Source organism: Callithrix jacchus, chromosome 3 (genome assembly GCF_049354715.1).
Source record: "Callithrix jacchus isolate 240 chromosome 3, calJac240_pri, whole genome shotgun sequence".
Lineage (NCBI taxonomy): Eukaryota > Metazoa > Chordata > Mammalia > Primates > Cebidae > Callithrix > Callithrix jacchus.
The window spans coordinates 166,527,437-166,541,429 of NC_133504.1; the positions used below are offsets into that span (position 1 = coordinate 166,527,437).

At 41.3% G+C, this 13,993-nt stretch overlaps 1 protein-coding gene across 1 annotated transcript in view; it reads right to left on the reverse strand.

The window, feature by feature from the left end:
- The window catches only part of LOC118152102 (uncharacterized), a 57,525-nt gene extending 49,096 nt beyond the window's left edge, over window positions 1-8,429 (reverse strand). The window contains exons 1-3 of the mRNA XM_078367783.1: window positions 8,157-8,429; window positions 6,878-7,022; window positions 6,437-6,572 (exon numbers count right to left, since the gene is read on the reverse strand). Coding sequence (XP_078223909.1) covers window positions 6,437-6,572; window positions 6,878-6,996 — 255 coding nt within the window. The 5' untranslated portion in view covers window positions 6,997-7,022; window positions 8,157-8,429. The remainder of the gene's footprint in view (window positions 1-6,436; window positions 6,573-6,877; window positions 7,023-8,156) is intronic.
- Window positions 8,430-13,993: the final 5,564 nt, after the last annotated feature.

Consider the following 13,993-nt stretch of genomic DNA (forward strand, 5'->3'; position numbering starts at 1 on the left):
AGGAGTAAAGCCTGTCTCATGATAAAAACAGGCACTGAGACGTATCTTTAAATACAGGAAGCACTGCAAAGTGTCATGAAGGCTGTGACAGTTTTCTGCCGGGACCCACTGGTGGTTTCAGCCTAGCCTTTGATCTTCAAGTGAGGAAAAGTTTTATCACATCCCCTCCCTTAGACACCCTGAACACAGTGGCATGGACATCTCGGTCATCTTCAAAATGTGGGCTTAGAAGTGAGTTCACCAGGCTTTGGTCTCTATTCCCTACTATTTGTAACGTATAACTTTTGCCCAATTATCCAGCAATTTATGTGCCTTAGTTTCCTCATCTATAAAATGGGAATAACAATAGTAGCTCCCACATAGAGTTGCTATAAAAAACACATGAAATCACTTATTGAATATACCTCAAAGTGAGTGCTCAAAATGTTACCTATCTGTAAATCTGCATGTAGCTTTTGTCTTCTAGGTAAACATGAGGTGACATCATTCAGTGAATTTCGTGCTTGGCCCACCGTCTTCCACCCTCCCAAATATCATAACGTGGCCAAATCATTTCACTTCCACAAAGTGCTTAGAAAAAGCCAACAAGAGATTACAATAAGCTTCACACACTTGAGGTAAGGATCAAGTACCAAAAATATCAAAATCACTAAAAATGGCTAAATATTGAAAATGGGGAAATTAAAACTTTTCAAAGACAAAAATTAGTCTTCTTGCTGTTTCTCATCTCAAGACCTTTTCCCACACTGTGCCCTGCGTCTTGAACTCTCTTCTGCCATCTCACCACCTCCTTGTCACTCAAGTCTCACTCGACTCAGAGGCCTCCTCTGTAGAAAGGCCTTCCTTCGCTATCTTATTTGACCACCACATTTACAAACATACACTAGTATCTCATCTTCCATTATTTTATGAAGCTCACTGATCATATAGGTCATTCATTTATTTTTGGTTAACTTGTTGCCACCCCCATCCCAGGAATGCGAACTGCCTGAATGCAGGGATTTGTTAACCTATTTCCCCAGGAGCTGCAGGAGCTCACAGTAGGTGACCCATGATTATTTCCTTAATGAATTAAACAACGAATCCAATACCATGAACTCCGTTATGGTGCCAGTTAGCGGTGGAGCTGTCTTCTCCTTCTTTCAGTTTCAGGACTTTAGAGTTGCCAGGTTTTGTCAAGGTCGCTCAAGGGCAGTGATTTTTATATTCTGTTCCCTGGCATAGCTTTCCAGGGCAGACTGATCCCAATTACTAATCACTCAGCCCTCACGGTGGCTGGGTCTTTGCCTCCAGCCTCAAGCAGTGTTCTCCCGGTACTCTGAATTCTACACAAATATTATTATGACTTGAGGAGCTATGCTCCATGGAGACAAATGTTTCTAGAAGAAACAGGAGCAAATGGTGCGGTTCAGGGGGGAACCCAGGGGCCTGACTCCTGGATCCCCAAGCCTTGTTTTAACGGAGCATCTCCAGTTCTTTAGAGCTTTACATATTGAACTTCCATAAATTACAACATGCACGAAAACACTCCGCAGCAGCTTAAATAGAGATCTAAGGGATTTAGGCAGAGGCAGATCATATTCTTAAGAGTACCGTTACAGACCCTCCAGAAACACAAATATCTATGCTCCAGTGCTTTCATGTCCACCTCAATTTCATGCCTTTGGATTATTTGTTGATGGCACACTTTTAAATCACAAATTATTCTGCAGAAGGTAATTCCTGAGTCCTTAACACGTTAGATAGAATGAGTCCATCGGGCCAATTTCCTGGAGGGTGTCAGGAGAGCTGGAGGTCCCTGGAAAGTGACAGGGGCCAGAGTTTTAGCACAATAAAATGAACAGAAAAAGCTCCAGTAGGAGAATAGAAGTGCAGCCGAGATGAGTGACCTGTCCTAATGCCACCCTGGGTTCATGCTGTCATTGAATAACATTGCCCTATGTGCTCCATTCTGTCCATACACAGACCACTCAGCCCGAAGCCACTCATGAGCTGGCAGCCAACAGTGCTTCTCACTTGAGCCTTCTCCATGTATCCTGCCAGTGAAACAGATTTTCAATGGCCTCTGACTGTGGGATATTGCTATCCATTCGGTGGTAAATTTCCAATGCAGGGAGGCATAATGATTCCCATTAATTCTGATATTATTCATGCGGTTAAAATCCACATGCCCCCAGCTAAAACATTCCCCTGTAGAAGCTGCAGCCCTTGTCTATTCAGAAATTCTTCGTTACAGGTAGGCAATATGTTTGCTCTGTGCAGAAGTCTGATGTGCTGTAATAGCAACCCTCATTGTGCCTTTGAATCCTTCCAAACACCAGGGGATTTTTATGTGTGTGTTTAATCACTAGGCCCAGACTTCCACTTTTGAGCATCCTGCTACCAGAGCAGATAACAGGAATCAGTGCTCCCAGGCTTGGCATTAGGAGATTCTTGTCTCTTACAAATGTATTTCCCCATAAAACAGTGCTTCTCATCCTCAACGCTACTGCCTTTTGCACCAGTTAAGCATTTATTGTGTACAGGGTGGGGCAAGGGGTGCTGTCCTGTACATTTTAGGATGTATAGCAGCATCCCTGGCCTCTGCCCACCAAATGCCAGTAGCGCCTCCCCGTAGTTGTAACAATTAAAAGTGTCTACAGACATTGTGAAATGTCCCCGAGGGAGGAAAACTAAAATCAGCAACACGAAGCAAATGACAGGAAAGGAAAGGTATCCTTTCATGTCCTAAAGCCCAAAATGTGAAATCCAGTCTACACATAGAGAAACCCACATGGATACCAAGAAAGTGGATATTTAGAGTATCAGATAGAGCATCAGATAGGGTCACTAGGCTGTTACAAACATCAAAATGAATTCAGATTTTACTGGTTCTGAATTCAATATTTTAAGAATTCCATAGTTAGAGGAGGTCACAGAGATCATTTGGGACAACTCCTCCATGAAACAAGAGTAGAAACAGGTCCAGAAATGGTAAGTGATTTCTGAATGATCTCATATCATGGTAGCAGAATGTAGACTAGAATTCAAGTCCCCAAAATCCAAGCTGTGAATTGATTACTTCTTTCATCCATTAGGCTATTTATCAATATGTGCTTGGTTTATTCATAATGTACATATTTTTTATTTAATTTAATGTAAAAATGTGGAGCTTAAGTCTGAGACCCAAAAGAAAAAAAAGCCATATTTCTTAATAAAGGTAATGGAGGCCATTTATCAAATACCTCCTATACATACCCAGATGAGGAATTTTAAATGTAGCATTTAATTTTTGTTATTTTTAAATTTTGTCATTGAATTTTCACAAATATTCTAGGTAGGTGGAAGAAGGAACATTTGTAGCAGCATAGCGCTGGGCTCAAACTTTGGCTCTGTGTCTTTCTTTACATTTATTGAGTTAATCATAGAATATCCCAAGCCTCAGTTTCCCTACATGTAAAGTGGGGACTGTAAGAAACCTAGAGTGCAGTTAGTATGATTATAAAATAAGATCATGCCTTAGAGTCACAAAATACAGTTTCTTGTCCATAGTGAATGTTTACTATTGGTCCCCTTTCCTTTTCCTAATCTCTCTGTTCCTTGGTTCACCCACAAAATGGACATAATCAAGATTGCTATTTTGTAAAGTTGTTGTGGGGCTAAGAGGACATACAAAATGTATAGGGCTTGGAGGTCCATAAATGTCAGCACTTATTATTTCTTACAAATGTAGATGGATCAGGGAATATTTTTAACAGATCCACACAGATGAGGCTTAACAGAAGTACTCAAACTAGATGTTTTCCTAGTTCACCTCTCCCAACCCGTTCTACCAGTTAAGAAGTGAAAACTCTGAGATCGCTAAAAGGCTAATAATTTGACCAAGATTTCTCTGTAAGTTCATGATCCAGCTCTTTCCACCACCTTTCTGTTACTTCTGATAAGCTACCTTGAGCCTGGCTTTATGTTAGCCTCCCAGGATGACAAAGGCAACACTCATCTTGCAGGCTGACTGTGTTGAAGTCTCACTAAAAAAATTATCTTGTGTTACCATTGAATTTAAAGCATCAAGATGTGATGCGTAACAGTGCGATATCCACATCAAATGAACTGCTACAGTGCAGCTCCTGCTGGATCAGCCCCAGTCAGCAGGCTGGTACCAGAAGCTCTGGACTCCAGAGATTCATTCAGTTCTCAGCTACTGCCACCACCTCAGAACACACTTCCTTGATCCTCCGCACCAGTTTGTCTTCCGCACATCACCTGTTTGTCTCCCGCACATCACCTGTTTGTCTCCACAGCACTTACAGGTATCTGAAAATACCATGTTTATTTGCTTCCTGTCGCCCACAGCAGAATGGAAACTCCCTGAGGACTTGACTTGCCACTCTAATTCAAATTCCCAGAACAGCATCAGATTGATACCAGGTTCTCAATAAACATTTGTGAAATCAATGAAGGCATGAGTAAATCTGAGCTGGAATGCCTATGCCCTACTTGCCAGCCTTTCTTGCACGCTTGCCCCATCACTCCCAACCCCTTCCAGTGCCATATGTCCACCAAACAGAAACCCTGGAACTCAATGACAACCAGAGTCCTAGCAGGACTATGCATTATTGAAGCAATTCACTCTTTTGAAGCAAGTTCCGGGGCCTGGTCTGGCTGGTTCCAAACCAAAATCTTGGTAGCTCTACAGTTTTCCAAAGCTCTGGTGATCTGTAGCCCACATGCCTGAAAGTCTACCATGATGTCCTGATTCTATACAGACCAAATGCTAAGGAGTCTCTGAGCCTATTGCACTATAATTCAACCTACTAAACATTTCCCAAGTACCTTCTATGTGCTAGTCATTATAGAAGCAAAACAGAAACTGCACTAGTCAGGGATCTTTAGAGAAACAAAATCAATATAGAGATATAATAAATATATATTATGTGTAGGAGACTTATTATAGAAATTGGCTTGCACAGTTACAGAAGCCACTAGGCTGGATTAGCTGTGTACAAGTTGGAGAACCAAGAAAGCTGGTGGTGTCATTCAGCACAAGTCCACAAGCTTGAGGAGAGCAAAATGGGAGGATGGTATGAGACCCAGTCTACGTATGAAAACCTGAAAACCGGGAAGAGCAATGTGCAAGGGCAGGAGAAGATGGATGTCTCCATCCAAGCACAGAGAGAACTCACCTTTCTTTCACCTTTTTGTTCTATTAAGACCCTCAGTGAGTTGGATGATGTCCACTGCACTGGGGAGAGTTACCTGCTTTACTCAGTTTCCAGTTAAGATGCTAATCTCTTCTGGAAAGACCCTTAAGAGACACCCAGATAGAATGTTTCACAGGTACCTATGCATTCCTTAACCCAGTGAAGTTGACTTGTAAAATTAACCATCACAGATAGCCTTACCAATATGATATGGGATGTTCTGTCAATGCTTTTCACCAGAAACTGATATGGATGGAAGACAGGAAGATACTGAGTAGAAGAGGGTGGTTCCCCAGCAAGGACCTACCCTCAAGCCTGCAAGCCCATGACTTTAAATGGGAACAGGCATTCCTGGTTTTGAGCCCAGAAGTTGCCTTTTGGCCCACCAAGCTCCCCTATTCTATACCAATATAAATCCCAGATTCCAGTCTCCAGAAGCAGATGAGATGAACAGATGAACAGAAGAATGGCAAAATAGCCAGCAGAGGAGGGAAGAGAAGAAGCATCTGAACCCCAAGAGGAGTTCAGCTAGGGATTATTGGAGAGGAGATTGGATGCTGGACAGCCAAACTCCAGGGAAGAGCATCTTCCCACTCCTTCCCCCTTCCAGCTCCCAATCCACACCACTGAAAGCCACCTCTACCACTCAATAAAACCTCCTACATTTATCCTTTAAGTCCCTGTGCGACCTAATTTCTTCCTGGCTGATTAATACTTAAGCCGTCTATGGACAGCCAAGCTAAAAGACCACACTGTAACACATGCCCACTGGGCTTTGGGAATCACAGACACCCACCTTTAGATGCCAGGGCGGAACCCCAAGGCACTTGCCGCAGCTCCTGCACCTGCCTGTCTGTGTGCTCCCCTTTCTGTAACAGGTGGGAGGCAGGGGGAGTTTAGATACATGGTGGCCAAACACATGAGCCACACCCTTTTTGCTTATCCTGTGAGGGGGGTTAAGGAACTCCCCGGTTTCAAAACTATTTTCCCTGCTTTGAGACACATGGACTAAAAATTATGTCATTAGCTTTTGGACCTCAAGAGCACTTAACTCTAGCTGAGTATTCATATGAGGGGCACCATCTTGGCCACTCGAATGGGGATTATTTTACCAGACACTTGCAGGATGACAATCCCAGGAACCCTGTTTCGCAGCACAGGTCCTGGAAAATTTGATCACGACAAGGAGTACCAGAAGTAAGGAAACAGGTTATCTAAAGGGATGGAAAGAGAATCCAAAAATAAACCCTACCTACTTCAGGCAGTGGAGTCAATGCCTGGGAAACTTTCCTTGGAGACAGAGAGACCTGCAGCCTCATCCTGACTAAGCCTCCTGCTAGTTGCTTCAAGTTGGGCAAATTGTTTAATGTCTCTGAGACTCTGCTTCGTCGTCTGTGATGCAGGAAAAATAATACACACTTCGTAAGTTTCCTATGGAGAATGAATGAACGATTATATGCAACGTACTTAGCATTGTGTTGGGCTCAATACGTGATATTTATTACTATTATACTGTGCTTGCTTAAGTATAGACCTCAAGAGAATCAGCCAAGACCAGTGTACCCTTTGGAAATATTTGTTCAAAGGACAAGAAAAATGTCTTGGAATAAGACTCCATAAATCCCTCTTTCACCGTGCCTGACAGAGTTAAAGCAGCTTCCCCGAAGTACCTTGGCTCCCAAGGGCCCTTTACTTACTGGGAGAATCTGCTTCTTCCCTCGTGTACTCTGCTCATCCTCCTACTCCCATCTGCACCAATTAGCAGGGAGCAGACTGTCAGAGACCCAGGAGAGCACCTTGGGAATAGGAATGCCATGCCAGGAACAGGTGAGCCTTCGGAGCCTGTGCAGGTAATGGGGTCGAAAATGAAGATATATTAGGGGAAGAGGAATTACAACTCTGCTGATTAAGTGATGAAGTGAATGGAAATGAAAAACGTGGCATAATTCATTAAGGGAACACTAGCTGCTCCAGGCAAAGGCAACGATGAGGGAGGCTGGATATTGTCTAAGGTTATACAATGAACCAGCAGTCGTCACCTGAGGCCTTCCCACAAAGGATGGGAATTTACTCCCAGCGTTTTCTTTATATTTTAAGAGTTTCTGTATTTTCAAAGAGGTCTTCAATTCCCTAGTTATCTAACCTTGCCGACTGAATAAATGTTGGAAATGACTTTAGATTAACATAAAAATACAAGTTTATGCCTATAATCAGAATAACTGAGCTGAATATAAGCCATTTGGATTCTAGATGGTATATTTCAAATAACAATTCAGAGAGCAAACCCTAGAATGTTTTTCTGATCACCCATGTGGAATGGCATTCTCGAGTTACTCCTGCAATGTAAAACAATTTGACCAAGGGGAGGTGATGAAGTAGATTCCAGTAAATAGAAACTGGTGTGAAAATTTGCCCCATATATAAATATGTCCTCTAGGAAGATTTGTGCATGTTTACCAATCAATATATTTTTCATTACTTTAACCTGCTGTGATAGTGCCTGTCAGTCCTGTCTCCCCCAATCACAGATGTGTAATTCGATTACTCTCCTCTCTCTCCCCACCTCTCTCTCCTTCCCTTCCTCCCTCTCTCCCTCTCCCAAGGAATACCACTGTTTCTGACAGTTTACTGGAGGAGCGATTTTGTGGCTTAGATGTAGGGCTAGCAAGGGCTGCAAGATGCAGCCGCAGAGAAAAGCAGAAAACAGACCTCTGAAAGTCAGAGTGGCTTCCCCAACTCTGAATGACTTTCCCAGTACGTAGGAAGCCTGGCTATGCTTCCTCTTTTGTTCAAGGATTAAAGGAGAGTTAGCCTATCAATTAACCCTCTTCTCTTTAAACTAAATTGAAGGAAGGCCTCAGCGCCCACAAAGGTAACAGCTGGTTTATACAAAGCTTGAAAAGTCTCCATCATTTTGCTGACAAGTGGCCCTTCAGACTTTGCTTGAATACCCACTTACGAATGCCCACTCATTACCTCACAGTGTAGCTCATGCTATTTCTCAACAACTCTTCCTGGCAAGGTAAATGGGGACAAATAATAGAAATAAATGGCTGGGTGTGGTGGCTCACACCTGTAATCCCAGCACTTTGGGAGGCCGAGGCAGGTGGATCATGAGGTCAAGAGATCAAGATCATCCTGGCCACCTTGATGAAACCCTGTCTCTACTAAAAATACAAAAATTTAGCTGGGCGTGGTGGTGAGTGCCTGTTGTCCCAGCTACTCGGGAGGCTGAGGCAGGAGAATTGCTTGAAACCGGAAAACGGAAGTTGCAGTAAGCCAAGATGGCGCCACTGCACTCCAGCCTGGTGATAGAGCGAGACTATGTCTCAAAAAAAATAAATAAATAGAAATAAATATTTTCATCAGTTAAGGATGCAGATGAAGCCAGAGCAAGAAAAAATAATCCAAATTCTATTATACGTCTTCTCCCAAACCCTCTTTTCTTCGGGGCTGGTAGCTATTCACATACCAGTGGATCAGGAAAAATGGAGGCCTTTTCATCACCTTACTCTCCATCCAGGTTTGGACCATCAGAAAGATAGTATCAAAAGGAGGACAAGAAATTACTCATTCAACATGATAAAGCACTGTGTCTGCCTCCATTAGACTGTGGCTGGGCAGTCATAAATACGGCCCTAGTGACTTTTTCTGTCCACAGTTCTTTGTATAAAATAGGGCTTTCCACTGTAGTGGTGGAAATAATGTATTTTTGTCATAGAAAATCTACACAAATGGTAAATTACAAAGAAGTAAATAAAAATAAGCCGTAACCTCACCACCCAAAGATAACTGCTGTCCTTTTGGTGTATATTCCTCCAAGGGATTGTTTGTTTATTTATTTTGTACCTTAATTGCAATATTTTTGTAGTGTTTTATAATTTGCCTCTATTTAATGTAACACTCTACCATACACATTTTTCAAAGTTGTTAAATTTCTCCTTCAACATAATCTTTAATGGCTATGGTGTTCATGTGCATAGATGTACCATTATCTGTTTACACTATGCTGCTTTTGAGGGGCACTTAGGCTGTTAGCAGCTCTATCTCTATAACATGACACGTGATAGAGGAAAGATTAGGCACTGTGGGAACAGAGAAGAGCTCAGAGAATAGACTTAAGGGGTTGAAGAGAGTTTCCTGGAGGAAGTGACTCTTGAATAGTACTTTTCAGATTAGAAATATGGTCCTAGTGACTTTTTCGGTCCATGGTTCTTTGTATAAAATTTTGCTTTCCATTCTAGTGATAGGAGTAATGTATTTTCATCATAGAAAATCCACAAACACAGTAAATCACAAAGAAGTAAATAAAAATAAACCATAACCCCACTACCCAAAGACTGCAAGGCAACACATTGTCTACTTCGTCCCCAGAATTGGCCAAGACAGTGTTAGCCTTAACATCTCTCTCAGCTTGGCTAAATTTTAGGCAGGCTTCTTCATGTCTCTGGGTCACTGACCTCCCTTTTCTTAGAGCATTTGCCTTAGAAAACTTGTAATTATAAATTCTTCCTCTGTCCCTTTGAGAAGTAAATCTTCTTAAAAGCGTCTTGCCGGGTTTGTACTCCAAGAATGTCTTTCTCAAGGATCTGGGAGCCACCCTTGGAAATGTGATCATCAAGGAAAACAGAGTTTCTAACCCCAGTTTCTGTGGCAAGGTAGGAGCTTAGCGTTAGCGGGCACCTGGTTCTGAGTTGGAAAACTTTCTTCTGTCATGAAAATAAGAGGAAGTTTAGTTTCCCTTTGGGTGAAACCAGTTAGCAAACAGAAATAGCCTACAATGCCTCCATCTCTGCTCTTAAAAACTCTTCAGCCCTTTGTTTCAGCAGAGTTAAGCTTAGACTGAGTGCTGGGCTCTCCTCCCTCTTACAATATTCTTGAATAAAGTGTAGGGGACCCAGAGACTACCTTTAACCTCCCTTTTTGCTCTTAGTAGGCACTTCAATTGAGTCAAGAAACCAAATTGACAATAGGCAGATTAATAAGAGAAAAACATACATATTTTATTAGTTTAGCATGTGCATGGAAATCTTCACAAAAAAGTGAAGCTCAAAGTGTTCAAAGCAAGATGCTTTCATACTCTTTAGACAAGGAATGATACATTTGAGAAGAACTGACAGGACAAGGAGGACACAGGGAGGGACAGTAAATTTCTGTGGAAGTCACTGGGAGATATACGTGGTGTGGAGCAGTGGAAAGCTAGTGGAAAATAAAGATGACTTCAGTAAGTATATTTATTCAGGTGCCTTGCAGCCCCATTATCCAGCCTCTGGTGATAAGGGCTATTTTCTCTATGGTATGGAAGGGTACCCCTCCCAGATAAAAGATATTTTAAGGTTTGCTGCTTGTAAGAAGAGACAGGTCACCTAGTCCTTTCTGAAACTTCTTCAGTGTTTTCAACTCAAAATAATAAATATACCAATTTGGTATATTTGGGAATGGCACATTCTTCACTCCTTCCAAAGTCTTCCTTAACTGTTCAATTTTATCCAATCCGAGTTTTGCTCTGACACAATAAAAGTCTTAGAATGTGTCACTTCCTATTGTGCAAGTGAAGAAAACAGAACTGAAAGAGAAGTGACTAGGCAGAAAATCCATGACTACCTAGAGTTGATGTTGGTGAGATTTCTGAGTTCTCTTTGAATTCCTCCATGTTGCATTGATAAAAGAGGTGGAGATTCACTAGCATGCTTTATTACACTGATAGCCTTACTGGCTGCTGGCTTCTCTATGGCTTCTTCACCTACACAATGAAACCATAATACTACCAACTGACAGGGTAGTCATGAGGGTTAAATGAGTTCGTAAATGAGAAATGGCAGCATCTGGCACATAGAGCCTGCTATTCTTATTAACGTCATTATCATTGTTACTATGAAAGAGCACTGATTTTAGAGTCAGAAAAGCTTGAGACCACATTTATCACCCACTGCACGAGGGTACCAGGTAATCAGCTTGTTTCCTAATAGATTGTGGAAAGATTGAAATTACATACCATATGCAGAGAAAATGGTTCACATTGGTCCTTTGGTAGGCAGAATTCTGGAATGGTTTTTCAAGTGTTCTGGTGCCCAGTTATTCAATTAAATACAAATATAAGTGCTGCTGTGAAGATATTTAGCAGGTGTAATTAAAGGTCCAAATAACTTAACCTTAAAATATAGTGATTATCTGGATGGGTGTGATTGAAACATGAAAGCCCTATCAAAGCAGAAAAGTTTCTCTGGCTGGTTCCAAAAAGTGAAGTCAGAGAGATTCAAAATGCGAGAAGGATTCAACATGCAGTTGATATCTTTGAAGATGGACAGAGCCACTGAATCTGAGATCAGCCTCTAGGAGCTAAGAATGATCTTTGGCCAACAGCAGGCAAGAAGGTTATTTCTACATCCCAAGGAAGCAAATTCTGCCAACAACCTAAATGATCTTAGACGTGGATTATTTTCCATATCCTACAGATAAGAGTATAACTTGGCCAATACCTTGATTTAAGCCTTGTAAGACTCTAAGCAAAATACCCAGGCATGTCTGCCCCAACTTCTGGCCTACAGAACTGTGAGATCATAAATGAATGTGGTTTTCAGCCACACATTTGTAATAATTTGTTATGCGTCAATAAAAATCCAATACAGGTCCTATGTGAAGTTTTTGTTTATTTGTTTTTGTTTTCATTTCCCTCCTCAAAACATAAACTAAAAGTAGGTGCAGGGGTGGCCATGTAACTCAGCCCTTTCTTATGTGCTCATGTATCCTGGTCCAAGGTCAAAGTATTATATTATTCCCCTTGGCTACATGGGCAAGCATCCTGGTTAAAAGTCTAAGGCAGCCTCAAGAGTCCCTTTGAAAATGCACTTCCTTTTTCTAAACCTCAGCACCAATGCACTAAAGAGATCAGATTGTTTTTGAAAATCGAGAAATGCAGGCAAGTCCATTTGTACCTTTTTATTGACATATCTGACCTTGCTGGAAAAGTATGTTATGTTTTGCTATAAAAATTATCGGAGAGGGCAGCTTGCTGCGTGATATTTCATATTACAGGATAGGGCACTCAAAGCCACTCTCCTCGAAGGAGCGTGGCCACCACTGAAAATCTGTAGAATCTCGATGAGATTTTTTTCCCCTTAGCATCAGGTCTGCAGTGTTAACTGGGCCTCAGTGTTAGCAAGTGATTCAGTAGATGGAACCTTTGTGTGACATTTCCTTGATTAAACCACTCCACCATGTATAGGTGTAGTTACAAGTAAAATATTTAGTCTTAGGCTTTATTTTTCAAAACTATTGTTTCCTACAAGCTCTTAACAGACATTGAGAATGCCTGTGATCATTGGGTTTGTTTGGATATTGATTCTTTAGACAAATCTCCAAACTAAAACCAAAATTCAAGTTAAAGTCAATTTTAAAAAAATAAGCTTTCTTATCATTTTGTCCAGATTTCTTGTCCTCAGACAGAAAACTTATACCCTTAGGATAACAGTGTTATATTCTAATCTCTACCTACTGTAAAATGACAGAATGTCCATTTTGGCTACTATTTGTTCATAATTTAATAAAGCATTAACTTATATATGCTAGGCACAATGGCAGATGCTGGGGATACAAGTTTGAAATTAACGTAGCTGTGTATTTAAACAGGAAAGGCAGATCTTAACCTTTCTTTTTTTTTTTTTTGAAACAGAGTTTCACTCTCGTTACCTAGGCTGGAGTGCAATGGCTCAATCTCGGCTCACCGCAACCTCCGCCTCCTGGGTTCAGGCAATTCTCCTGCCTCAGCCTCCTGAGTAGCTAGGATTACAGGCACGCGCCACCGTGCCCAGCTAATTTTTTGTATTTTTAGTAGAGACGGGGTTTCACCATGTTGACCAGGATGGTCTCGATCTCTTGACCTCGTGATCCGCCCGCCTCGGCCTCCCAAAGTGCTGGGATTACAGGCATGAGCCACCACGCCTGGCCGATATTAACCTTTCTAAGGAACTCATGCTGCTCCTTCATCTTTCTATGGATAGATCAGGATAAAAGGCAGACTTGGAGAATATTAAGAGGCCAGTTGAATAATCAGGGATCACTCTTACCTACTAGATACATAACTTTGCACAAGTCATGTAAGTTCTCTAAACCCCACTTTCATTATGCGTAAAAAGGGAGTAATAGTAAGAATGACATAATGAGGGCATGGTTAAGATTAAAGGAGCAGTCTTAGTTCATTCAGGTTGCTATAACAAAATGCCATAATCTGGGTAGCTTATAAACAAGAGAAATGTATTTCTTACAATTTTGGAAACTGAGAAATCTAAGATTAAGAACAGATTTAATGTCGGGTGAGGGCCTGCCTTTTAGTTCAGAGACAGTTGTGTTCTTTCCATAACTTCACACGATGCACGAGGCAAGGGAGCTCTCTGAGGTCTTTTTTAAAAGGGCACCAATCCTATTACATGAGAGCTTTATCTCATGACCTGATCACCTCCCAAAAACCTCACTTCCAAATATCATCACATTGGGATTAGACTTCGTTTGAATTTTGGGGAGGACACAAAAATTCAGTATAAAAAGGCAATCAAGCACATTTAGAGAAATTTCTGGTTTGAAACTTGTCTTGATGATTAATTTTCACCTTTAGTAGGTAAAACCAATGTTATAGGTCATTTAATTATAAGTAAATGAGTTTATTCCCTTCAAAATTGCATATATCTAAGGAAAGAATCTACAATTGGTAGAAGTCATAATGATTTACTCTCAGGATGTTTTCTTTGTTCTAGCTTCTAGTTTCTAGTTCTGATAGTGTAGAGTTTCTTTTTTACTATATTTCTATATTTTAAAGC